This window comes from Xiphias gladius, chromosome 13, assembly GCF_016859285.1.
Source record: "Xiphias gladius isolate SHS-SW01 ecotype Sanya breed wild chromosome 13, ASM1685928v1, whole genome shotgun sequence".
In the NCBI taxonomy this organism is placed as follows: Eukaryota; Metazoa; Chordata; class Actinopteri; order Istiophoriformes; family Xiphiidae; genus Xiphias; species Xiphias gladius.
In genome coordinates this window covers 4907268-4933848 of record NC_053412.1, presented here as the reverse complement: position 1 = coordinate 4933848, position 26581 = coordinate 4907268, and the positions used below count along the sequence as shown (strand labels likewise).

The following is a 26581-nucleotide window of genomic DNA, read 5'->3' as shown; positions in this document are numbered from 1 at the left end:
TACAGCATTACCTATACTATTTGATTCCAACTCAAATACTCAACTGTTGACATATGCGCCAAATGCAATCCTAAAATCCCAATCCCAACTGGTGGAGCTGCAGCTGTGACGGATGAGTTCTTATTATGAACGCTTTGCCAAATCTTCCTGCGCTCATCCTTTAATTCCATTGATTCTCTTGGATTTGTGCGCCATGAATGAGCTGCAATGTGTCAACAGAACACAGAGGCGATTTTAAAGGTTCAAACCTTCTTCAGGCAGCAAGCTGAAGAAGCGTCTTTGAGCAAGACACCGCATCCGCGTCGGCTCCACGGGTGATGTCCTGCGCCTGACCTTTGACCTTCTTTTTGCAGCGACAAGAGGCGAAAAGCGAGAAAGAGAATCGGCCATTAAAAAAGGCGTTTTTATTTTTATTTTTATAGTGTGTATTGGATTCATGCAGAGAACATAAAAAAACAAGATGCTTGAAGACGCAGTGAGTAGTCAAGTGTTATTTGTTGTGTAAGCCCACTTCTGCTCAGTGGTTTGGGAATCAGGGGTTTGTCTGCCATGCGGGTAGAACAGAAGCCGATCCAGGTCTCCACCAAGCATGTGCACAGCACATGTACAGCACCAGTGGCTGAGGAAATATTTACACTGTGAAACTGGTTAACATACCTTTCGCACAGCTGAGCTTGGACTCAATTCCAGCTTCGCTCCGAGGGATGGGATTGGCGGGTTGGTGTTGAGTGGCCATAAGGAACGCTGGGTGAAAAGGCCACAAGTTTGAACCAATAAACAAACATTCATGACGACTTCTGCTGCTTTTTTAGCATTCCTTCACTGCTGCTGCCTTCAACTGCTGCCAGACATATAGTAATGATTAAACAGACACAATAAAGTTGAAATGGCTCGTGAAGACAAAAGGTTTATAAAGCACCAATGAAGGAATCAAACCATTGGGAAAAGTAAACTGTGGGAGCAGTTAAGATGACAGAATTCACAAATTTCAACAGGGTTGTATTTGAACGTATAAACAGGATAAATTTAAGAACGAGAGCCATTTTCTTGAACAGCTAGTCGTCTTTGTGGAGAGAGTATTCTTGACCGGAAACCACCTACCACTTGCGTCAAGCATGCTTGCCAGAAACCGAAAATGGCCGCACGGCCCCGGTCACCTGTCGATGAAGTCAGACGCAAGTAATTCTCTACAGCGCTGACGAAAATCTGACAGGTTTCTTCAGGTGATGTTTCAACATCTCTCTCGTTTTCCCAGTCCTGCTCGGTGGCCTGGGAAAATAGCAAAATAGACCAACGAACTGCAAAACCTCTGCTAATTAAATTGGGGTCGGAGGTCATGGAAAGAATCATCATAGCGCTTCAGGTTTTTGTGCCTTTGCTCCTCTGTGTTACGGCTACAGCTTATCCAGGTTCGCTAAATATCTGGTGAGTCAATTTTTGTGGTTTGCATCAGGATGGTATCAATGGGATTAACAGTAATTCATATGAACAGCCTTTCTTACGTACGACCACACGTACTTTTGTTTACATGGACGACAGTCTGTAGTGTCTCTCAGTTCTGTACGCGGGAAACAAACCATTTTTGTTGAGACATACTTTTTTGGAGACTTGCAATTGCTGTGGTTGTGACGTGAGAAAGCAAAGTTTAAAAAAACAAAAGTGTCTCTCTTTCTCTGTTTGAAATGTCTGACTGTGAAAACAAAAACAAAAACCCCATGAAACACAAACGAACACATGACTTTTATACTGAATTACACACATCATACATCAGATGTTTTTTTCTTCATATTAATACAAAAATAAAAGACTTTTCTGACTTAACCCACGATGAAATAAATGATAAGGAAATAAATTAAGTTATACTGGTTAATCTAAGTTAACAGTGCTGAGTTCATCTTGACCTCTACTGCATCTGTACATGATGATAGTATGCACAGTTTCACATCACAGTGGCTACATGCATAATGCACACAGGTGCAGCAGCTCTGTATCACATTTGACTAATATATAAACTAAACAGATGTGAGGATTTAGTTGAGATGTAATGCACTTGTCGAGTGATGACAATAACATATTTTCTCCACACAGTCCATCCGAAAATAAACAAAAATACTCCCCAGTTGCATTTAACAATCATTAAAAAATGAACATCTGTTACTTCGTTTTGAAGGAAAGAACAGCTTCCGTTCATCTTTTCACATAACCCAGTGAAGAGACACATCATGAGACCCTAATTGGGTGGAAATGACCCTCCACGACGGGCTTGAGCCTTGGCCTTTCAGAAGCAGCCCCGGCCTCGTGTTGAGCGCGTGATATCACAACTCACTGCACCCTAAGATGGCGAGGAAAGACTTTGTGCAGCTTAACGCGGGGTGTATTCGAAGCTCAGCTCCCCTAAAAATTCACAGACACAACCATTTCTTCCCAACTTACTGCTCTCTCAGTTCCAAACCCCCAGACCTGCTCCAAATCAGCCCGATGCTACAAAGAATGAGGAACAATACGAGATGCATTAAGGTGCATTTCAATAAGAAATGTGGCAGCTTCAAAAGAAACAAGGCACACTCCATTTCGGCTGTAGAAAAGTTGGGTGGGATGGTATCTGGAGGAAAAATTATGCAACCAGTGCTTTTATGGGCTTGTGTACCACATGAATGAGTGCAATCATTTCCAAGTTCTCGGTTTAAAAGACGTTGAAAGCAATGAGAGTAATGGGACCGGACTGAGTGCAGACTGCGCAGATAGAGAATAACGACACACTTGCTCCCAGCTCACTAAACATTTCCCCGGTACCAACATGCAGATTCATGCTCACAAAACACGCAGGGGCGCGCGGGTTCACACGCACACACACACACACACAGAGTCTGTAACTTTCTTCTTTTTTCATGCCTTCCCCCATTATGCTGCTTTGTCTTGCAGGCTTGTGTGCAGCTTTACTCCGAACATGGTCTCCCACTGCGCTCTGACCCAGGCCAGCAGACCCTGGAGGAGCTCAGTGCTCTCCGAGCGCACACACCACGTCTTCTCCTGTTTCACAGTCTGCGAGAGGAAACACAACACGAGAAACCATTAAAATTAAAGCTGTGAATCGCGAGAAAATTCGGCTTGACAATGCTGCAAACTGCAACAGGTTGCTTGCTGAATGAGGGAAAGCAGTGTTTGCAGATTTAAACTGATAATGCAGTTGTAACTATCATCAAAAACAACACGATATGAAGTTTGGTCAACACTGTGCGGCCTCCCAACACACTTGCTGTAGTTAACAATATATTGATCTGACCCTGGATCATGTCCTTACATCAAACAGAACTAGACTGTGTTCGATTCCAGTGAAATTCTTCTTTGTAGTGTTAAGTAAACAAATTAAGCGCAGATCGTGGTGAAAAGACCAAAGAATCAGGGGAGTCCGTCAGCTATGTGGTCTACTGCAATGAGTGTCTACACATGTGGGACAAATCAACACAAAACTTGGCTTGATAAATACCTGTTTTTACAGTTTTGGTTTTACTCTGGAGCTCACAGCTGAGACAAAGGCATGACGGAAGAGAGATGATACAAACATCCCGGGGTCTATTTAAACGAAAACAGCTTGGCCAACTGAGCAAACAGAACACTACTCAAATACCATGGAATACATGGAAATGCTCATTATTGCTGCTTTTGTGTTACCTGTAGTAGAGAATTTCCTTAAAAAAGTTTGATGACATATGTGTGATTCTCTCTGTGAACAAACTCCTGGTTTTTTTTGTTGCTTCATCAGTCTGTTATCATTATCTCACTGTTCATGCTGGATTTATCTACAGGATCGGGAATTGAGCCATGTTTCCCTTAAAATGTGATGCCAGTTTTTATGGCCTCTCTTTGCAGCTTCTCACCTAAGATAGAATTTGAGTTTTATGTTTTCTTAAAGCATGGACCTTCTATTCCACGGTGTTTTTATTGGCTGATAAGCTGTCAGAAGCCAAGGGGTTATAGGCAATAAAAAGGGCCCTGTCTGGAATCAACCGGAGGATGAGTGGTAGCTGGACATAAATACTTTTTTCGACAGTAGAAAAAGCAAAAGCAAGTGTGTTGACATCGTGATATTTCACCCTTCTTGGTAAAATTTGTGAGGAAACAGGACTAACCTCATCGTAAAGCTTAATATCTATTCTGCACTGATCTGAAGGCCACAGTTGGAGTGAGCTCACGCAGCTGATTGGCAGTGTTTCTAAAACAGCGACGTTCCCACTGCATGGTTCTTTGTTTTCATTTCCTGTCAGGCTGTTGGAGCTTTTTGTCCACTGGTGATCTTCTTTGAGCAGGTAGAGGGTTTCCCGGGTTGCAAGGACTGTCAAGGGCATCCAAATGTCTTCTGAGAGAGAAATATGAAAATATGAGCAGTTTCATACTGTTTAATGGTCCAAGATGCTGTCAGTTCCTAATGACTATCTTTCCTGCTAATTTTGTAGTCAGTAAGTTTTCAGTAAGAACTTTTGTATTAAGTTATTAATACCTAATGTCTCTAACTTTTCCCAGACACATCGCCTAACAAAACAAGTAAATATGGCTTTAATAAATAGGGTTTGCCTGGTCAGGAATTTATCCTCTGATCTGGTTCATAATATAAACAGTAAAAGGTGAGTTTCAGTGTTGTATTTCATGTCAAAAACCTCCAGCTCCGTCGGAGGAGCCGGCAGAGGGAAAAGGCAGATCTAGGCTTGCTAAAGTTATGGCACTTAAAATTCCACGGACGTGCGCAGCTGTGTGTAGCCTGCAGCTACCTAGGCTTTAAATGTGTCTGTTGTAGCACAGACAGGGAGGCATCCTGCCGCACGGGTACACACGAAGAGACCACATGCATGCCAATTAAGTCAAAACACAAGATTTTTCCGCCTCATTTTACGGCAAGACGGATTGTTGACAGGCGCCTCCCGTCAGCTGCTCCCCACAAATCACATCCTCTCTTCTATATTTTTCTCTTCCTGCCATAATCTGCTTTTATTTTGAAGGAAATACAATCTTTTTCATTCCTATTTCTTCCATTTAGCATATTTTCCTGGCATTTCATCTGAGCTTCCTCACTGCTGGTTAATATTAATGTTTATGATCTTGCTTATTCTACATTTTTCTCCAGACTGTAAGCTAAATTAAATAATAAAAATAACTTTAGCTACATCCACGCAGACATCCAGGAAGGAAGAAGGTAGAGACAGTGTCATCACAGAAAGTAAATAGGGCTAACAGTACTAATCTTTGCATCTTCAGAAGTCATTATACATGGTGTGCTGAGTCTGGAAATCTTATCTCTCTTGAAACAAGTGAATATGTTGAATATGAGACTCAGAAAGATGGAGGAATGCAGGTGAAAGCAGATCTCTCTACTGTTGTCAGAGAGATATTCTGCACTGTTTTCTGTTTTCTGGTTTTGTTTTCTTTCAAGAACAAAAAGATCCCAAAACCTCAAGTGGGGCTGAGTAATAAAGTTCACGAAGTGTGAGGATATGTCACCTTGCAGGACAAAAGCCAGAATGTAGAAGAACTGCAGCTGGCCATCCTCCACATCTGCCTGGATGTCTTCACACACTAGAGGCCTTACACATCAAAAGAGATGAAGTGTTGACACAATATTTCATGTACATATATTAACAAAAAACATTTCCAATCGTTTGTAAACTGGCTGCTGTTTGTTGAAAAGCAGAGACACCATTTTCATGAGCTTGCTGTCTGTGGTGCTTTGTGGCTAAGCAGGTGCTACCATGCTTTCTCAGATGGAATCACTTCAACATCATGGGGTGAATTTCACAGCAACTGTGAAGTAAAAGGGATAATTGACATAATAATAGCTGATGGGAGTTGGATTGCACAAACACTGGAAGTCTGCTCCGAGACTGTGCAGCCTCACACACACATGAAGGGGCTGCTTTGATTTGTTTTTATTTTTTGATTGCTGAGCTGTGGAGTCTGTTGGCTGCGGACAAATCACAAATTAGGAGATGTGAGGTATTAGTGAGAGTTGGTACCTGGATATACTAATCTATTCTTCATGATAAAGGCCGGTCTTGGCATATCTTACTCAAAATGCATCTTATTTTCTAGGCTAAAGGAAAGTCGATGTTTATTTGACTTCTGCTAATTGGATAATGCATCTTTGCCAGGTTGTTCAGACTGCTACGAAGTCTGTTTGTACAAGAGAAACGCTTGATTAATCACAGCGTGTTTTTTGCACAATTTACACTTGTTTGTGGGAAAGTTTAGCCCTTTCCTCCTCCGAAATAATACCCTCTTTAAGACAACCACTTTCCTTTTCCTTGAAAACCTAGACAAAGCTACTGCCTTCTGTTTAAGAGAGAAAAACATACAAATAAAGATGTGAAACAGCTACACAAGGTAATAACAAAATACACCACATGGCATGCAGGCTGCAGGATTTGTAGCGCAACACATGTTACAAATTAAGATGTGGTTCACCAGCAAATTTAGAGGGCCGTTTTGCAAAAACCATGTCTAAAAAAAAAAAAAAAAAAAGCCGATTGTAATCATCTAAAGTTTGTGTCGAAAATGTGCAGTGTTTGACCTTCAGCAGCCATAGCTCCCTTCAACTTACACCTCCCAACCACACATGCAAACGCGCACAACACTATCTAGACCCCTTCTTTCAGCATCCACACAATTAAAATGAAAAAAAGTGTGCCCTTTTCTCACTGCATCCAATGGCCACTTCCTGCGACAAAGTGAGCTTGCAGAGGCTGAGCGGAGCCTACCAGAGATGGTGCTGGGGGTTTAGTCTTGTGGTAGAGATGGACTTCAGCTTGCTGTCTGATTTGTGAGCCATCTCACGCACAATTCCTGAAGGGAAAAAAACAACAGAAAACCACAGTAATCAGGTGAGTTTTATAATCGCACTAGTACTGAAACAACTGTCTGTAAAGATTCTCAGTGAACCACGTGACTACACCAGTCTGAAATCCAAAACCCACCTCTAACTTGTAAAGGACACATAGAAGGCACAGTAGCCTAAAAATGTCACACCCAGACATTCACGGAAAGAGGTCCACACACAAAAGCCAAACTCAATCTGAAACTTCTTCTTCTGCTTACTGTAATAAGAAATCCCAGAGGTCTCTGGTTGCAAGTGTAAAATTTCAGCTCCATAGAACCGGTGGGTGAGAAAACGCTGGGAAACACAATGCGCTGGGTCACACTCACATTCACGAATTGTAGCGTGTCATTGAGTGTGACAACAATACCGGGCAGAGAGGATATCTGCAGTGTGGCTTCACAGTCAAGTTTGAATGGATGGCACTTCAAAGGGATTTATAGGGACAATACTGGGTTAACAGCGGAGGAAAAGAAGATTATGACAAAACAAACCCTGCCTTATCAATACCGTTCTTATGAAGGAGGTGCAAGAAGAAAATGACACTCCTGTATTCCCAGGAGTATATCAGTAGCTGTGCGAATGGACAAGTTCAAGTGCTATTCATACATTTGCCCTGCCGGAGACTGAATTAAACTAATCTGAATTCTGCTTTTATGTCTCAGACAGACAGACGTGGAACAACTGCAGGCACGACTTATCCGATGCACAAACTTAGTGGTTCCCTACCTATGGGTTTGGGATCCACACTAGGGCTCACGGGATTAGCCTAAACGGATCAGAACATGAATATTGGCATAGAAAATGAGAAAAAAAAAGCCCCACATTGTGTTATTATGTTGAGTTTTTTTCTCATTTTTGTTTTTTTTCCACCCAGCAAAATATAGTTCTTTCATCAGGCTTTAATCTGATGGTGTGGCTAGATTTTGACCAAAATTGTTATGATGCCCATATTTAACCAGTGTTTCAGCGCAGATACTAAAATTATGCCTTTTCTTGATACCCTCCCTTGAAAAATATGAACATGTTTTACTACAAAAATGTTTTTTTTTCCCCATTTAAAAAAATATGTCAACCTCCTCAAATGCATCAGTGTCTAATTTTGTCAGCCATACAAGAACTAAACTGTCTATCATGTGGAAAATGATGGTTTTAAACAATAAGCATCTGATAAAGATTTATGTAAAAAAAAACATTTAGCTTTTTATTGAAATGATGCAACCTCCACAAATGTGTCAGTGTTTTATGAGACGGAAAATTACTTACTACCAAGAACCCTGTGACTGCCGCAAGCAGACATTGCTTCATATCAAGAGTTCAGTGCTGCACTGACTGATTCCTTGAATAGCTGGTTTTTAATTTGTTGTTGTCACATACTTGTTCATCTCAAGGATGCCCTATGGATAGGAGAGAGGTGGTCCACACGTACTGTATGCACGGTAAGAAATTAGCACCCACCAGTAGCCTAATGCAACCAACCACTTTTGCTTCTGAACAATTCTTCTTTAATATAAAAAAAAAAGAAAAAATTACATACAGTTGTTAAATCTTTAACCGTTGAATTGTTAAAATGTTGTGGACTCTGGAATTCATCAGAAATTGTTGTTGTTGGATGAAAAAGGTAACATTCCTGCCCTGTTCTGTGTCATGTCCCTGATGTTATTAAACACTCTGCACAACAAAAAAAATGTCAGTTTTAATCAGATTGATTTCTGTTTTTAATCTTGTAATCTTTACCAGATGCAACAGTGTGGCTGGTATTGTTTTCACCTTGTGAGTGTAGCATAAAACTAACACAGAGGTGGTTTTGAGTCCTTTGGCAGGTGTCTGTCTCTGTCTGTCTGTCTGTCTCTGTCTGTCTGTCTGTCTGTCACTGCGACAGCGTCACAACTGTGCACGATGTCTTCACGAAACTTTACAGGTGTGTAGCTGACGTCAAAAAGAAGCCAGACTCTGAAGACGGGAGCTGAATAACCATGAAATAATGTAGTAATGATTACTGAGTACTCATGGGTCGGAACGTCGTGGTCTTTAGTTAATTTTTTTTTAATTCGGTAAAATGTTCAGTAAAAAGCCAGTGGTGAGCGTCAGTTTGCCTCAAAATATTCTGGACAAAAATGGCTGATGGCTCGATCGCTTTCATAAAAATCTGCACTGGGCTCGAGTCAAAGCCTCCCATACTGCTGGCAGAACATTTTCAGATGTTTGAGGAGAAACAGTGAGTGTCAGACTAACTACAAGATTAAATGGACTGTTAACAAGGTAGGTTTCGGTGAGGTGCCATCAAAGATTGCCATCACAAGTAAGCGGATGGACCAAGTGTGTTAGGAACCAAGTCTGCAATAGATGGACTTGCACTGGCTGATGCTCTGGTCTATGTCAATATTCCTATTTACTCTTGTTTCAGCCCCAGACTCTTTGGCTGCCAACACCCATGATCCTGATGGTTTTTCATATGAAATCCAATACTGTACCACTGTTTGATATGGTGGATAGCTGATACAGGCAATAAGTAAAAATTTAAAATCTTGGTTTCCGATTTCCGAAGCCACAGCTAAAAGGTGCATTTCCCCCTAAACCATTTTCTCTCACGCTAATACTGCAAACTACAGTATAACCATGTTGGGGTAATGCGTCCATCACTATTACCAAATCCCCTGGAACACACAGTTTGAGTACAACAATAAAAAGTGAAGTCTTCCTCTAGGTGAGAGAAAACAACTGGTCAACAAAAACAGAAGATCAGCAACACAAAGTCCTGACAAGATTCCATTTTGTCTCTTTTGGCTGCAGATTCCAGAGGCCTCGTGTTATCTCTCATGTTTCAATAAAATTGTTTCAGACTCGGTTAGAGCAAGAAGCTTTGAGCTGCTGAAAACTGTCCCAGTTATAACCACATCCTCTCTCTTTCTTCCAGCCAGTGAGTCCCTCATCATTCCAGTTGTGGTTTTCAACTTCGTCCATATGATGGGAGTCAGCTTGGACAATAGAAAGGGTTTGTTACTGTTAAGATTTTCTGTAATCCCTCTGAGAAAATATTACAACAGCTGTTTTGGGATTAATTTGGCATTAGGAAAACAAAGTTTTGCTTAATAGCAGTTTAGTTATCTTCATCTTCAAGAATCAAAGTAAATGTAAGAATCATATACTTTATGTGTAGGTATTTGGTACTTAAACACTTATATCTCCAACAAAAACATCAGATTTTCATGCATTTTTTTTGGATGCACCTGGAAGGTTACATTAAAATATTATTTTTAACAAACTCTGTGGTCTTGCTGAAAGAAATCCGGAATCCCTTCCAGCCACGAAGAATACAACCCAGTAAATGCGCTGTTTGTGAATTTGGACAGAAAGAAAGAGCCCTCAGAGGACACAAGGAAAGCTAGAGACAGAGGAAGAGAGATGAAAAGAACGAGAAGCGGAGTATGTGTTTGAAAAGGTGTAATATGTATCTAGAAATGTCGCTTGATGCTAGAGGAGAGGTTCAAACCCACAAGGTTTTGAGTCACGCTTATGAAACTGCACTTTCTCCTTCATTCATGTACTTTGGGAAAAGGAAGGGGTAGGATTTTCAAAAAAGCTTCCAAATACATGTCTGCTTCCTCCCGCAACGATGCAGAGACGACTTGAAATTGACAGATGGGATTACTTTTGTTAAATTAGTTTTAAAGGATCTGGACAACAGCACTCTTGGTCAATGCAATTGCTTCTACATTTAGAGCTTTTTAAAAAAAAAATTTGATAGCATAAGTGCATCCTGTCTATAGTCCTTTGTAATGTGTGGCAGCTGTGAGTCCATTGTTTGTATTTATTGTTGTAGCAATGTTTTTATGCGGCCCTCTTAAAACAAAGAAAAAATTAAAGACTAAAGACTCTAAGAACTAAAAAGACATTTAAAAAAACAACAACAACTGTATAAGAGAGTTTAAGTGCGTACATGCAACACTGCAAATGTGAACAGCAAATGTTAAACTGTTTCAGACACTTCCTTAATGATCTCACTTGACTGTGTATGAGTGAAAGCTGGACAGAAATGCTGTCAGGCAGCAGCCGAAGGCAGAGGGTTGTGGAAAAATGTGGACTGCTCTTCTTGTCTCCTGACTGAGTTTTTGCCTGCGTTCAGTATCCTCTACCGTGAAACTGGTAATATGAAACACTAATTATGGGAAAATACTTTCATACGTAACATTCTCTATTACAAATTTCCAAAAAAGCGTGGAATTATGTGTACCCAACCTGAGCATCAATACTTTTCCATGCATGCCAAGTCCCTTTTTTCTCCAAACGTTTAGGGGCTGGAAATTGTCAAATTAATTTTCCATATTTTCCCAGACATTCCAAACCCAAGCAGGAGCCCCCATCTAATAAAAGTTTTTTTTTTCTCAGCCTCTGGTCCTCCCCTGCATACAAGCTGGTCTGAGCAGGATGTACTCGGTCTTTGTGAACCCAATACCGAGGGGGACGGGGCATAAATTTGCGTCACATAGCTCACATATGGTATAGTATTAGTTTGTGAGGGAGTAGGTTGGGTTTCTCAGTCTGTGGCACAATGCCTGTGAATGGAACATGTTGTTCCAATACCTGCCTCAGGGATTCAACAGTACTCTACTACTTTTCTGAAAATTCACATTAGTCCTCGCTTTATTTTGTGGCGTCTTCCCTGAAAGTGGTGAAACCATTAAGTACAGAGAGAACAGGATCAGTGAGTTTCTCACCCTGACTAGTCACAAAGATAAAACTTCCTTTTAAGTGACTTTTCCATACGTTAAACAGAAACCATTTTCCATTTTGCTCGTACTTGGCAGTGTTTCCTCTTACCTGTCAACAGGCCAAAGAAGCGTTTGCAACGTAAACTGTCCCTCACGAGGAGGGTGTAGGCCACGCCCCCGTCTCCAAACTCCATGTGGATGCTCTGAGAGCCCAGCCCCACCTCCAAGTAGCTGAGCTCCATGATTGGGTGGCTGTCCCGCTTCAGGAGCCAATCAGAGAGCTGGCCTCTGCTGGGAGGAAAAGGCGTGAGGCATTGAAAAGCGCAGAAAATTACTACCATTTAATCCATCTCACTGTGACAGAGAGATGGATTAAATGGTTTACTTAATCTCTGACACTTGGAGCTGTGACTGCCAGAACAACTCTTTCAAATGTGTTTGTTACAGCCATCGTCGTCAGTACAACCACGGTAATAATTTTTGTTATGTCTAATTTTTCGGGTATTCAGACGTAAATCTGTGGTAATTTTATAAGAGCCATCACAGCATGGGCTCCAGACCGGGGAAAATATAGTGCGTCTTGATGAGAGAAGAAAATCTCTTCATTCATGCGACGGACAGACACGAAAAAATAATAGAGGAGCTAAAACCAGCAGGAGGACAAAAGACTCCACAGTCCAAAGACACATCGAGGTCAATGTGTTCTCAAGATGTGACCCAGAAACTTGGACAGGTTATGCAATATTATCCACATCCTAAATGGAGGGTGTGGAGCTGCACACCAACATTATAAGCCCTAATTGTTAACTGCAGTGTGGCGCCCTCTTTTGAATCACTGTCCACACCAGCAGGATTTGATTAAACTTCTGATAAAATGGAATGTGTTTTGTCAATATCTCACTGACTCTCTCTTACTCTTACGAATCCTACTTACACTTCAGCATCCCTGTATTTTAATTTTTTTTCTCTTCCCCTTTTAGCTGAGGTCTACCTGCTCCTGGTGACACAGCTGTAGAATACTTTAATTAAAATAATACGTTTTTGTTTAAATCTAAAATTAAATTTGACCGTATATAATCTTTTCATTCAAAAAAAAAAAAAATCACACATAACCGACACATACATATACGATTAATGGAAAAAAATATACAACACTGCACACAATATATAGTGCGGCAAGAATGCAAATAACTATGCAGTGTAAGCAATTAAAAATGAATTGTTGCACTCTTGCAATTAAGGATTTAAAGAGAGAGAGAATCATACTCAGCGAGGACTTTCTGTATCCTGTAAAGCTGCTCTACTTACTGCATCTCTGATGTCATTTCCAAGAAATACATTCGCTGGTTTGACACCACCAACAGAGAGGGAACCTCCCCTGGTTCCCCAAATTTGACAGCTGACATCTAAGAGCACACACAAAAGAAAAAAGGCACACATGATATACAGCAGGAAACGTCTCATTTCCTGTATAGTACTGGACCTTTTTCTTTATAATCAGTATGAACAGAACCTCTTAATACTGCCTATTCCAGCATAATAATGTGCGTCATAAAATCCAAATGTTTGACTATTAACAGCCATATTCTCAGCTGACACCAGTTTTTCTGATATTCACAAGCTCTGTAAACCAAGATCCTTCTTTATTTCCTCTTAAACAACACAAGAAGTATAAGCACATGTGAAACAGCGAGCGGCCTGTGTCACTGGATAAATAAACATAACTAAAACGAATGGCGTGGGACCTCCTGTTTCCAGCTGTGGCTTGCTTGGTCCTGTTCCGCTCTGCTCTCCACCCGGGTGTCTGACAGAGAAAAGCAAAAGCCTGCTGACTCAAAGAGCCCCCAGGATGCACTGCATATTAAAGAGGTCTTAAGAGGTATCAAATGTTGAGTGAGAGCAGGGGGGCACAAAAACTAGTCGAAGAAGCTGGAGAGGTAGAAGACGAGTGGGGTTGAGTGGGCTCCCAGGAGATTTACTGACTGCGTTCATCTTGGCTCACTGAGATGAAACCGCAGCTGAAAGTGTTGTACGTCCTCAAGTTGTCACCAACCATTAAGCTGGAATCTTTCAGCCATCGGTGAGATAAGTTGGGGACTTTTAAAAGCTGCAATCACTAAAGAAACAACAACAACAGCAACATAAAAAAAACACTGTACTGCTAAATTTGAGCGATCAGTCACGGGCTGCCATGACTAGCTCAGTTCTGACATTAATACCGTTTCCTCCCTGAATATATTCGATCCAGCAAACATTGTAAAACCCTGAAAGCTCTTTTCTAAATCAGCTCATTACTATGAGTGATGGGGTCCTAAATGAACACATTATTTTCTGCCACACTAAAAACAGTTGTGATTAGTTCACACGAGAGATTTCAACATTTCTTTCTTGCTGTTCGAAAGTGGCAGGTGGCGTTATGTGTGTCCATGCACCAATCAGAGTTTAGCAACATTTAGGGCAAAATGTGATGACAATTAAAGAGTTGTTTGCTTTTGTTGCCAGCACTGTCAGTCAAACCTGATCCAACCACAACCACACAGTCCAGAGTTTTGACTGTTAATCTCTTAATTAAAAAAATAAGCAAGTGTAAAGGAACAGTTTCGGATTTTGGAAAACACGATTATTCATTTTCTTGCAGAGAGTTGGATGTGAGAATCTATGCCACTCTCATGTCTCTCTGTTAAATGTGAAGCTACTGTCAGCAGCTGGTTAGCTTACGGTTACGGGTTATGTGCCAGAGTTTTTCTTTCCCATCGGAACTATTCCTTTAACTTTGATTGTTGGTTTTGTAGTCATGAATATTTGGTTATAAGTAATACGCTCTTACATACCTTGAGGAAAGAGTGAAGCTCCTCTTCCTCCTCAAAGACCTCCACGTCCAAGAACAGCTTCAGCCGGTGGTCCACTGCTTCGTATTCCTCAGACAGTAGGTCCACATCATCTACAGACATATCGACAGTTGATCAGGATTAAAACTGCTAGTCTAACGCAATAACCCAACCAATTATGTTGTTTGAGAGCACTTACCAGCTAGCTAAAATCCAGTGCCACTATTGCTTGTATTTTTCAGGATTTCATAAAAATCTTCATGAATTGGGGCTGATATTCTAAAAATGAGTAAATCTTTTATTGCTACTCTATTTATTCCCTAAAGTGATATCTTGCATTGATAGTTAAGCCCTAGTTTCCTGGCAGCAATGTGAAGACTCGCATATTTCTTGGCTGTACTGTAGCCAGATTTTACTGCAGCAGACCGTAGCATTAGCCAACAGCCCTCACACAGAAAGGCACTTAAGAGCTATAAATCTACCAATGGACAGCAGTGGAGGTCATTTGAACATTGATGAATGGTTAAAGCTAATCAAAAATGACAAGGCATGGACCTGCAGAGGCCAAAACAAACCCAACGTCTTTCATTTGAAGAGAGTACAAACAGATCAGATTAAAAAGGCCTTTGTACCTTCAGACAACATTCCTTCTAAAGGTGAAAAGTGTATGTATACACACACATGCACACGCACGTGCACACGCACACACACACACACACACACGCACACGCACACACACACACACACACACACACAAGCTTACTTGTCTTTAGAGACAAAGCAGTACTTCAGAAAGAAGAAAATCAGGGCTCTGCTCCACAACAATGGGTGCACTGTGTCACCAAGAAAAGACACTATACTCAGTGTCACGCAGTGTTTTAGGAGGAGTATGAGTTGTCTCCAGTGTGAGACTGTGGTTTCAGGACAGATTATGTGGTATCGGTGCCACAACTACAGTATCACAAAAAAAGGAAAAGACACAAAACACTATTATTATGACTCAGCCCTCCCTCTCTTAGTCTTTCATTCCTCTCCCATCACCTCAAGTAATGACTCCAGTCTGTCTTGTTGCACAGTTACCATGTGGTTCATCTAAAAAGTGCAGACAGATGTTGTGGTAATTGGATGGTCTTACAGAGATACAGAGAGTTTTTTTCGAAGGATTTCTGTGCCACCCAATACCCACAAGATCCAAATACCTCCCATCGCTGTTCAGTTTCAATTAAGACTTAAATATATCTTCGGGAAAGGCAATGAAGCTGACGATAACAGTTTATGCCGCAGCTAATGTGTTTCACGATGACCATATGAACTGTAGAATTTGAATCGATTAATAAAATACCATTTATATTTTACTGATGTTTGGACTTTCCTCCAATAAACAATCCTTCCAACATAACATTGTTAATTTAACTGTTTCAGGTGTCAGTCTGTTGGTCCCAGCTTCTAATATGAGAAAAGTGTTTGTTTTTTTTATGTCACTAAAAATTAAAAAATCTCTTGGTCTTGGATTGTTGGTCAATCTCGAAGACATCCCCTTTGGCTCTGAGCAACCGTTCTGGACTTTTTCTGTTTTCTGACATTTTATTCACTAAGGCTGTAGTTTCCAACTGAAGGGGGTCTAAAAGTGGAGCATGGTTCACGAGAAAATAAAACATCAAAAACAACTTTATCCTTTTCAGCACTGCAGCTGTTGTATTTCCGTGGTCTTCTTATCACACCTCTTTTCATCTTGAAATGGCATTAATTATTTCTAACTTCTATGGCAATGCATTTAATTGTTTTTTAAAAATGTTGATTTTAGGCCATAATTGCTCTTCCGTGCTAAAATGCCCATTTTACTGACCGAATTAAAACTGAAGGGCAGCACCTACCACTGTCTCCTCATAGCAAGAAGGTCCTGGTTTTAAATCCACTGACAGTCAGCATGGACAGATGGAAATAAACTCAATGGCTATGAGGTTAGTCAATCTGTGGACACTGACCTGGTATCTAAGGGAAAATTTCAACCTTAAGAATTCCCCAGTTAAGAACCACTGCACTAAATGCTTAGATATAAAAAATAATAATCTATCAGTTGCAACAGAGGGAAAACCCACCGTTTGGGGTGGATCTTCCTGTAGGCTGGGCTTGGACTTCAGGTGGTGTCGCACCGGTAGCGGTGTAGTGGTAGCTCCCAGCCAGGTCCTCTTTACTTTGGCACTCTGTGTTGTAGGAGATGCTGTAGTTATCGCCGGGACCGTCCCCGGTGAAGAAGGAACTTCCCTGGGCCGTGACGAAGGTGGGATCTCCTGTAGTGGTGGCAGTCTCCAGGATGGGACTACTGCTAATGCTGGCATCTGTGTAGTCATCCTGTGGTGATACAGGGAGAAAATGGAAACAATAAGGTTGCGTCTAAAGGACTTTAGAAATAAAATTACAGCAAAAGGGAAAACAGATAGAAAAACAAGTGATTAACTGATCAGACAGACCTTATTGGCACTGTGAGTGCTCTGGGTTATATTGAGATGATCGTCCTCACTGTTGGGCCTCGATGAGCGATGGATGGGCGTACTGCTGTAGGGAGTTGATTGGCCAGCCAGCTGAACCACATGATCGCTGCCACATTCTGGACAAATATTACTGATTCCTGCAAAAAAAATAAATAAATAAATAATAAAAATTTAAAAAAAGATACCTATACAGGAACTTATTTCCAAAAAGCTATACTGGTGATTGTGAAAAGATCTGAATCACTGACAAAGAATAGGAGGTGCTCCGCTTCATGGCTTTAATCAGTTACTGCAGTACAAATGGTTACTTCTGTAATTAACAAACCCCTTATAGTGTATGTTAGTATCTTTAATCAAGAAATATAGTTATTTTAATGGGGTTTCTACTCCTAGTATAAGACTTTGTCATCCATGCTTTATAAAAAAGTAACTTATTTTTATGTCAGTTGGCAGTTTTTATGAATGTTTCTATAAAAAAATAGAAAAACTAAATGTTGATCTTATCAGTATAAGTTAAACTTATCTGAGGGTTGTATCTTCGGTTCTTGAATACCACATCTACTCAAGAACATCCGGACAGCTGATTGATTCTCACAACCAAATGACCTATAATGCAAGGTTTCACCCCTAACAAGGTTCATGTGAGGAAGACGCTTTTTTCCTTTCTGCAGGGCATGTATTTCTGTAACCCGCAGGCAAACAATGTCTAAGTTCAGACACGTGCGAATGAAAAAAGTACTTGTTGCCTGAAATTTCAGCGGAGCACCAGAATAAGTACGCTAACAAAGGAGCGTGGTTTCAAGAAATCCCCAAAACAGTTGTCGAACAAAGCCTACGCACTGTCTGTGCATGCCAGAGCAGGTCTTAATGTCAGGTTTGGTGGAACTGCTGGGAGGTGGCTGCTGGAGCGAAAGGGTATGATCTTTCTCCTGCTGATTACAGAGGTGGGAACTCAGCGGAATGGGCCACTTGGCAATCAAAGACAAGAGATAACTCCTGGGATACTTCGCTTGAGTCTATCTGAAACCAAAATTTTGTTTTGGGAAAATATGCAGCCCTGTGCAGCTGGCCAATGGGAGCATGATAGCTGAGAAGAAGTGCTTTGACGTCAAATGATAAAGATCTTTTGCATGAGCTTGCCAGTCGAAATGTGTGGCCTTGTCTTGTGTCTCTTCTGTCTTATCTCCAGTTTTAGACCATAAAGCCAGCTGACACTGATAAAAAAAAAAAAAACAATGAAGGGTCATCATTTTGAGTAAAAGCTAAAATCGTCTAGTGCTTCATTTTTAAGGAGGGTCTAGAGTATGCGAAGCTGAATATGACTCATCGGAGACTGTGCGTGACTCAGTTTGAGGGGTGGATCAGAAAAAGGCTTTACAGCTTCAAGGCTGTGGTGTGTGTGTGGGATTCTCTGACATCTAGGGATGACAGATTCAGATATAAACCAAAGCCAAACATCACATTGCTTGGGCAAGTTTTTTTTCACTCATAAGCTGTGCTAAGGTTTCATTTTTTTTTATCGTCAAATGCTATGTACTACAGATTTAGCAGTGTATTTGGGTTTTTTTTTGGTGTGTTTTATGTTGATTGTGTACTGTCTTGTATTTGTTATTTGTTGCTTTCCTCCTCTATACATTTTAATTTTGTTCCCTGCGTGGCAGCCTTTAACATCTCACCAGGGACTGGGTGTAGATTAGATGAACATTTACAGTTTTTCTGTTGATGAATAGGCATTGACGCCATCAACCAAAAACATAAAATGAAAACAAAGAAAGGAAATGCGTAATAGTGCAGGGAACTTTCATAAATCTGAAATGAATTCGACAACACAAGTATTTAAAAGAGGAAACCAAGTATTTGAAACTAAAAATAAATAAGCATTATAAAGGTTTGAGATAAGATTCTTCAGGTCTTTATTTGTCAAGGTGTTGCTTGAAGACTACTGTCAATTTGTCTTTAATCGCTCTCACCTTTGCTGTCATCATCACATTCTGCCTCTGTCAGCTCCTCCCCGTCCTGTTCTTCCACACCCTCCGGTAGCGTCGCTGCCCCTCGCCGCCTCGCTCCACCTCCCACCTCCTCTTCATTGCCCTCTCCTTGAAGCGCAAACTCTGACCTGCAGCGAAGGCACTGCAGGTGAACGCAGCTGGGGCGGAGCTCAGAGTCACGCCGCTGCTTTTCCTCCACCACGTGAGACAGCACGTCGGTCAGAGCCTAGTTAGCAAACAGTAATATGCTTACATTTAAACAATATTCATAACTAGAGGGCGGCCGTGCGAGCTTGACCAGACACGTAAAAATCTGTCTTTTGCAAGTGTGCGAACTTTGTGATCTCGTGTCGTTGTAGAGGATAACATTTTTCAAATATTGCTTCTGAAAGTAATCAATACTTCCCTGACAACAGGACTCAGCGGGTGTTTGTTATTAACCTGTAGTGCCTCCTGAGGGTCATCGTCCAACAGGACGTAGCGTCTCCTCCTCTTCTCCCTGCTGATGTAGTCGAACTGAAGCTCCACAGCTGGAAGCATCTCCTCTGTATCCTGAGACAAAGAGAGAGAAGACAGAAAACTCATCTGTGAACTTCTTAAAACGATGATATTTTCTTTAATACGGTTCAAATAATTATCACGATATTCTTGGGAGTGTTTTCCGTGACATATATACATATAAACATGTATACACACACACACACACACACACACCATCATTTTGTACCACGATAACACAGCATGATCATATCTTCATAATACAATTCGACAAAAAGGTGATTAATGCTAATACTGAATTATCAGTTAGCCCTATGCACACAAACTTCTGCTTACCTATATTTCGACCTATTTATCCATTTGAGTTTTCCCATATAATAACCAGGAGGCCTGATTAAATAAATTAACAGCCACCTATCAGAATACCTGCTTTTATTTTTCCTAGCACTGTAATACAAAAGCTGAGGATTTATTATCAGTCTGTAGTTTAAAAAAGGCTTAGTCTAGATGAACACGGATTATGTTAGTGAATTAGCTTAATCATAATCATGGCAACTTTGACACAAAACATTGTTGCGATTAAAAGTTCCTTAGAGCGTTATTCTGTCCTCATTTAAAATTTTTTCCTACAACCTTAAGCCCCACAGGTAATTTTCCTTTCCCTTCATATGTCCCATCCTTTCATTTCTTTCTCCATCTTCTTTCCTCCTCTTACCCCACGGGTCCACGCGGCCTCTGTGGTCTCCACCCGAGCCAAGCTGTCCAGCTCCAGACGGCATCTCACATGGCCCCGCTGCATGTCCACCTCCAGCACCAGGCCCTGTTTTATGCACAAAAACACCTCCTTCTTCCTCCCCTTTCCCCCCTGGCCGTTGTCGTCTTCCTCCTTTTTGTCGGATAAGACACCCACAAGGAGGGGGTGACACAGGTCCACTAACAAGAAAAAGAAGAGAGAAGAAAGGAGATCAGAAGAGGAGAAGAACCTTAAAAACCTTTTTGTGTTAATTAATTTTCTCAGAAGAGTTGCAAAGTCGATTTTTATGAAAAAATGCTGTGTTAGTTTATTGGGCTTAAAAGTGCAAATATATGAGTGATTCGTTACCTTGTACCTTGTTTACCTTCTAGCAACAATTGGTCAAGTAGTTAAGGTGGACAAGGATCCAGTTTTAGATGTTCTGGAGTGTTTGATGATTTCGCTTTTCATCTGACATCTTCTGTCTGACTGTACTTCTGTCTATTATGATCCTTCATATACATATAAGCATTTGGGAGGTAAAACTGAACCTGAATTTCAACTTCAAGAACATTTTAATGACTTTAGTAGTAATGTAAACCTTTCTTGGAAGCATCCAACCAGTACTGGAATTGTGGTTGATGTGAGAAATTTTAAATACCCTACCTCCAAGGTCCTCCTCCTCCTCTTCTTCCTTAATGTCTCCGCTCTCTGCTCTAGCCGACTGCTGGGACCCTGGACTTGGCCCAGGAGAGCTCATAACTCCCTGGCTCACCACCTGACCATCCACCATGCTGTCCTCCAAGGTGGACTCTGTGTGTCGAGTGCTCTGACCGGGCCACTGTAGGGTGGACTCTGTTTCCTGGTCTCCATCCACGTCAGAAGTCTCCGCAATGGGTTCAGACGAGAGAAGCGGAGGGGGGAGGATCTCCGGGACTTCCAGGGACGGTGGAGACGGCTGCTTACCGGGGCTGGTGGATGGACATAGGGTGGTGATGCTGAGGCCGTTGGGGAGAGTCTGATGGTGAGGGGTTGGCTGGTTGGTGCTGACAATGGTGGTGATGGCAGAGGGGGAAGCTCCATCTAGATGGTGCTGGTACCTCAGCCAATCCTCCCCCAGCTGCTCCCTGAAGCTGGACATACGCTCGATATCCTGCTTGTGGGGAAGGGCAATGCCTAGTGGAGGAACAACATATAAACATTTATGTTTTAAATATTTATGTAACAGCTGAAAAAGCTTTAGTCTTGGTGACTAACATTATAAGCAGCTGGTAGTTAAAACCACGAGTGGAAATCTTAAGATAAATCAGGGAGAAAAGCGGGTTAATTTATATATTTGGTAGAATATGACACACATGTAGAATCACATAGGACAGAAATGCTTTAAAAACCCACTCTGTGTGGAAGAAAGCTGTCTGGGCTCGTAATCTGTATCACTGGGCTCGGATATGCTGGCCCTCCTCACTTTGACCTTACACTGAAACACAAAATGGTTTGGAAGAAGAAAAGTATGTCACAGCACTGAGTTTGCCCATATTTGCCAGTCTAGACAGGTAAGTAAAGAAAAAGGATTTGTGAGTTAAACTCCTTTTAAAACTCTAAGTGACTTATGAGTAAGGTTCAGTTTGCAGAGAGCAAATATAACTGAAAGTCACAAAAAACAATAAATGCCCATTTTAATACATCTAGGAGTAGCTCTCTTACCCTTGATTTCTTCCTGCGAATGTGTGAGACCCCCACCTCTCCAACTGACAGGCTGTCACTAAGCTCCCCAGCACCACTGGACACTTCTTGGTTACTCCGTTCTGGTGGCATTGCAGCTGGGGGTGAAGCCTGGACCTGGATGATCAGTTGGCCTGGTTTAGGCAGAACCTGCGAAAGAGAGTTGTTGTTTGTGGTCTAACTTTGAGAGTGGGGCAACTCAGAAACACCAATAAAAGAAAATATATAAAAACCACTTACCGGTTTAATGTTTTGGCTGAATGGTGTATCTATACAGTATGTCTACCTATTAAATGGTTATATATCGATTGAGAAACTTACTGATAACTCATATGAGGAGAGCGGGATACCATCAAGTTTGAGCTGGAAAGAAACAAAAAAAAGCTGTGCTTTCAGATAATTCAAGACATAAAACCTGTTGATGCAGAGCGTATGAGCTAACTGCTACAACTGCAATGGTATATTATAAGATCACAGCCTACTTTGGAAATTTAACAGCTTCCATTTCAGTTTAATGTGTTTTAAAGCAGGACCTGATGTGATCTGCTTCGGTCTTCAGCTGCTGTGGGTTGCTGTTTCATACATTAACTGCCCTGATGTCCAAGACAAATGTCCATGCTGAACACTTTTATTATCATAATTTAATGCCTCAACGTTCTACAAGTTTAAAACAGAATGTATCTCTCTATAATTTTTACTCACTGTAGGATTGGCAGCCTTTGGAGAGAGATGTCGGACGGTGCAGGTGCGATGGGTCTTCTGGAAGTGCAGCGGGTTGCCCTCCAGATTAAGCTACAACAAGATATTACATTATACAGCGCACTGGTATCACATACACCGTATATGAAGCAAATGCTTACAGTAAGGAAAATAAACGTATCCACTAAATCCTATACTGGAGCCTTAGAGAATAAAAGTGCCTGCAATTGTGTCCTTACTGTGCTGAGGCAGTGTAGCAAGGAGAGAGGAGCTAGTTGGGAATGCTCCAACAGGAGGTTATAGGCCAGGTCTAAGTGCTGGAGTGAAGACAACTGCTCCACACCTGTTCAATCAGAGAGAGCCACAATGCAGGAAAAGAGACATGCTATCAGGAAAATATAAACAAGATATGCACACAGATGTACGTACATGGAATAAAAAGAAACCTGCAGCTCAAATATCTGATTAGATTCTCATGCTAATTTCTCCCTTCAGACGTAATAAACAGGCAGGTGTAAGCTCATTTCATGCTCCACCGTGTGATGCTAAACAAAATCCAAGACAATGTTTTGAAGAACTTTCAAAACAATGGGAGGTGGGAGTCACCGTCAGAGAAAGTCTGCTTGCTCATAACAGATCAAGTCCTAAGTTTGTGTATCTGCACAGTGATCAGCTTCCTGTTTTTAAAGTTTTTTTTTCAGTTTCACTGGCTCACCCCTCTCTGGGGTCTGTGAATGGATTGGCCGAATGTCAGATCCGCCTAGGGATTGTTTGTCTGTGTCTAAAGAAAATGATGAGAAAATCTGACTGTCTACATCAGTCTACCTTACCATTTATAGTCTCCAGCTCATTGTTCCTGAGGATGAGTGTGAGGAGTTTGGCCCGAGCACTCAGGCCCAGCGTTGGCGCCCTCTGCAGGCAGTTGTAGCCCAGGTTCAAGTGTTCCAGCTCACCCAAGGGCTGAGAAAAAGCAATGGGTAAATAAAAGAGAGACAGAAAAGTGGGACAAGGGATTATCAAGCAAGCAAAAGCATATTTTAAAAATAAAGTTTAATTACATTTACACAAACGGTGGTACCTATCCTACCTTTAGAAATTCAGCACACTCCTGAATCTTGTTATGGCTTAGATCCAGAGATTTCAGGACGTTCAGTAAACTCTATGAAAAGAGAGAGTGGAGAAGGCTGATGTCAGATAAAGATAACATTGGCTTATAAGTCAGTAACGATGAATGTGTGTATGTTTGTCTCACTAGTGACTGGTCAAGGCAGACAATGGAGTTGTAGCTGAAGTTAAGGGTGTGCAGTTCCAGCCATGGCAGTGCGGAGCTCAGGTCGCCTCCACACAGAGAAAGCAACTCCTAGAAAACACACACATATATTGCTTCTGTTGCCAGAAATTCCATGGTTACACTCAGTAACAGTTGCTGACAAATGTACAACAGTGAGCAGTAAACTACAGTACCTCCAGGGAGCTTAGGCTCTTTGAGCAGGTGAAGACCTCCAACTGGGAGTAAACTCCCCTGAGTCCCTCTAGACAGTGTGGCGGGATTCGCTTCAGCTGGTAACGAAGAGAGCCAAAAAGAAACATCATGTGGGTTGATATGAATGTGATTACATGTTGTCAGTACAGACAGAGTGGGAACAGGTTCCGTAATGGAAATTGAGGAGGAAGCAGGGATGGAACACAAGAGACAGAGGAAAAAATGAAGGAATGAATGTAGTCAGAGTTCATACCTCCAAACACTTCAGTGACTTGAACGGGAAGATTTTCACCACAGACTGAAGTCTGGTCTCTGGCGGGTTGATGAGCTGCATTTAAAAATGAAGGCACACAACATAATTACGAACTCCAGCAGCGGTATATGTAATAGATATAGTATGTAAGCAACAGTCACCAGTATTCATACCTGCAAAACACACAATCTTCCATGCAAATATAAGAAATTTATGAGGGCACAGGATATGTTAAGTCCCATAAAAATGTATAAAATAAATATTCAATTCAATTTTTAATACTGATTATTGATTTTGTCATGTTTGGATTAAACTGTTACCAGACACACAGTCAGCGTTAAAAGAAAACACTGATCCCAGTGCATCAATAAAACTATAAAAAAAAAACAAACCAAAAACATTATTATAGAAACACAAAATTGTCTCTACTTGTGATTTTGGTAAGGAATTGTATCCATACAACTGAGATAAAAACTTTTTCCATGTCAAAGCAGGCCTCCTGGAAAACATCTGACCCTTTTTTGTGGATCCTGGCCCCATAAAAATCCTAAATAATGCAAAAAGTTCAGCAGCTCTCCAGAGTTCTCAAGTGGAGAAGTATCCACTTGGGAAGTTTTAGAGAGGCCTTTTGCCCATGAGACTTTATGAGACTTTTTAAATTTTTTTTTTTTTTTTAAAAACACGTCAGAAAATCCACCTTGAGGGAGATGGTCTTCTGCAGGATGTCGAAAAGGAACTGCAGCTGCAGCAGGGAAGTGGTGTCCGCAGGATGGGAGGGCAGTGCCAGGAAACCGTGCTGCTGGCTCCTGGACAGCAAGTACTGCTCAAAGAGCCTGGTGAGGTGCTGCAAGCTGGCTGCTGGCAAGGTCAGTGTGCTGCTGCCGTCCAGTACCAAGTCACCTAGAGGGTAGAAAAGGCAACTCGATTAATTCAAAGGAATCTAGCAGCAAATTTCGATCCATGGCAAATCATTCGATGTTAGATATTTATAGTTATTACAAGAATGATCTGAAATTACAAGATCAAACTAAGTGTTGTAAAATGCATGCCTGGTGGACCGGTGCATAAGAAAATGATACCCTGTACGAATAAAAAAGGTAAAGGACAAAACAAAGGCAGCAGGCCTTTGCCTGACGGAGATCAATGATCAGTTTTTCAGATAAATACGAATATCAAAAAATGTTACATGACACAAAGTGAGTTTTCTTTAGATCATTTACAGAAATGATGGGACGAGCAAACATGGACTTTGTAAAAATTTGTGTTGAGGCTAGAGGGATTACTCCAATACCCTTGGAATGTTATCCTTGTCCAATATCGGTGGAGCTGACAAATTTAAGTTTGAGTTTACAAGGTTGCAAAACAACTGAGCTCAGGCTATAAACTAACAGCTGGGGACACTTAGCGTTTGAACTGAATAAAGAGTACATCGGCAAAACCCCTATCCATTTTGCATATGAGATGATTCCATATGTGATCACGTATATATCTCCGTGCGACATCCAAGCAGGACCAAAGCAGCCTGTTGCTCACACCGTCTCAATAAGTGAGTAAACACAGGAGGGGGCACAGGCACAGGCACATTGGACCGGGGTGACTTGCACCCCCTGACACACTTGACGCAACCCTTCTGTCACTCAGACAGATTTGATACTTATCCACGTTTGGGACGGAGCGAGTGTCACCTTACCGTCATTCCGGAGGAGTGTGGCCAAGCTGTGTACCAGGGAGGACTGGCCAGTGTGAGATACAGCCATCCTGAAAAACGTTTCAAACAAGGCACTCTGTTAGCACGACTACATATCGACAGAAATTTAAGTACATTTTCCCTCTCGAGCAGCTGTCGTATAACCGTTTCTTACAAAAAAAAAGAGAAGTTGCTAGCCTTAAGTACTTTCAGTTCGTGCCGTTTAAGCTAACTGTAAACGCAGTAATTTACAATTGCAAAATCACAACTCTATCCTAGAAAAAAAAAAAGTTTTCGACGTGTTACTGTTATTATTTTTCAACGCATGTAGCGCAACACTAGCTGACATTAACGTTCAAACCTCCGCTCTCAACCTGCAGCAGCTCGCTTCCTCTCCGCTAATGTAGCGTTAAACTAGCCAACGAATTTCCTGGTAGCTAGGCTAAAACGACATACCTCTGCAGTGACAGCCAAAAAAGTGGTTAGCAAACATCAAGGTCTTACTTCCGCGGGTAAGCACGTAAGCATGTTAATTTTTGTACACGAAGAAAAACAACGTTTTAGCTGTAATTCGTGGGTCCTATGGTGCGGTGCTGGAGTGATGTTGACATTTTTTCGCATCAC

The 26581-nt window shown here is 41.4% G+C and overlaps 1 protein-coding gene across 4 annotated transcripts; it reads right to left on the bottom strand.

The window, feature by feature from the left end:
* Window positions 1-1721: 1721 nt before the first annotated feature.
* Window positions 1722-26581, bottom strand: LOC120798024 (serine/threonine kinase 11 interacting protein). Of its 4 annotated transcripts, none has more exons than XM_040141929.1 (26): window positions 26414-26581; window positions 25961-26028; window positions 24968-25170; window positions 24271-24345; window positions 23999-24094; window positions 23787-23894; window positions 23622-23693; window positions 23365-23494; window positions 22774-22877; window positions 22538-22627; window positions 22157-22198; window positions 21818-21985; window positions 21509-21590; window positions 20780-21289; window positions 20096-20313; window positions 19324-19434; window positions 18865-19108; window positions 16874-17031; window positions 16502-16754; window positions 14406-14515; window positions 12883-12980; window positions 11684-11865; window positions 6747-6831; window positions 5494-5576; window positions 4131-4357; window positions 1722-3042 (listed from the first exon to the last, which is right to left on the bottom strand). In XM_040141929.1, exons 2-26 carry the CDS (start codon window positions 26025-26027, stop codon window positions 2902-2904), a joined length of 3657 nt encoding a protein of 1218 aa, XP_039997863.1. In that variant the 5' UTR covers window position 26028; window positions 26414-26581; the 3' UTR covers window positions 1722-2901. The 4 variants fall into 4 exon arrangements, with proteins under 4 accessions (XP_039997863.1, XP_039997865.1, XP_039997864.1 ...); XM_040141931.1 differs by having other exon boundaries at window positions 4131-4354; XM_040141930.1 differs by having other exon boundaries at window positions 11684-11862.

Excerpts from the sequence above, each read along its gene's own strand:
- LOC120798024 (XM_040141929.1), bottom strand. The coding sequence starts at position 26,027 with ATGGCTGTATCTCACACTGGCCAGTCCTCCCTGGTACACAGCTTGGCC. Across the intron at positions 23,895-23,998 it reads AGAGCCTAAGCTCCCTGGAG|GAGTTGCTTTCTCTGTGTGG; the intron begins GTACTGTAGTTT and ends TGTGTTTTCTAG. Across the intron at positions 21,290-21,508 it reads ACAGCTTTCTTCCACACAGA|GCATTGCCCTTCCCCACAAG; the intron begins GTGGGTTTTTAA and ends TTCCTCCACTAG.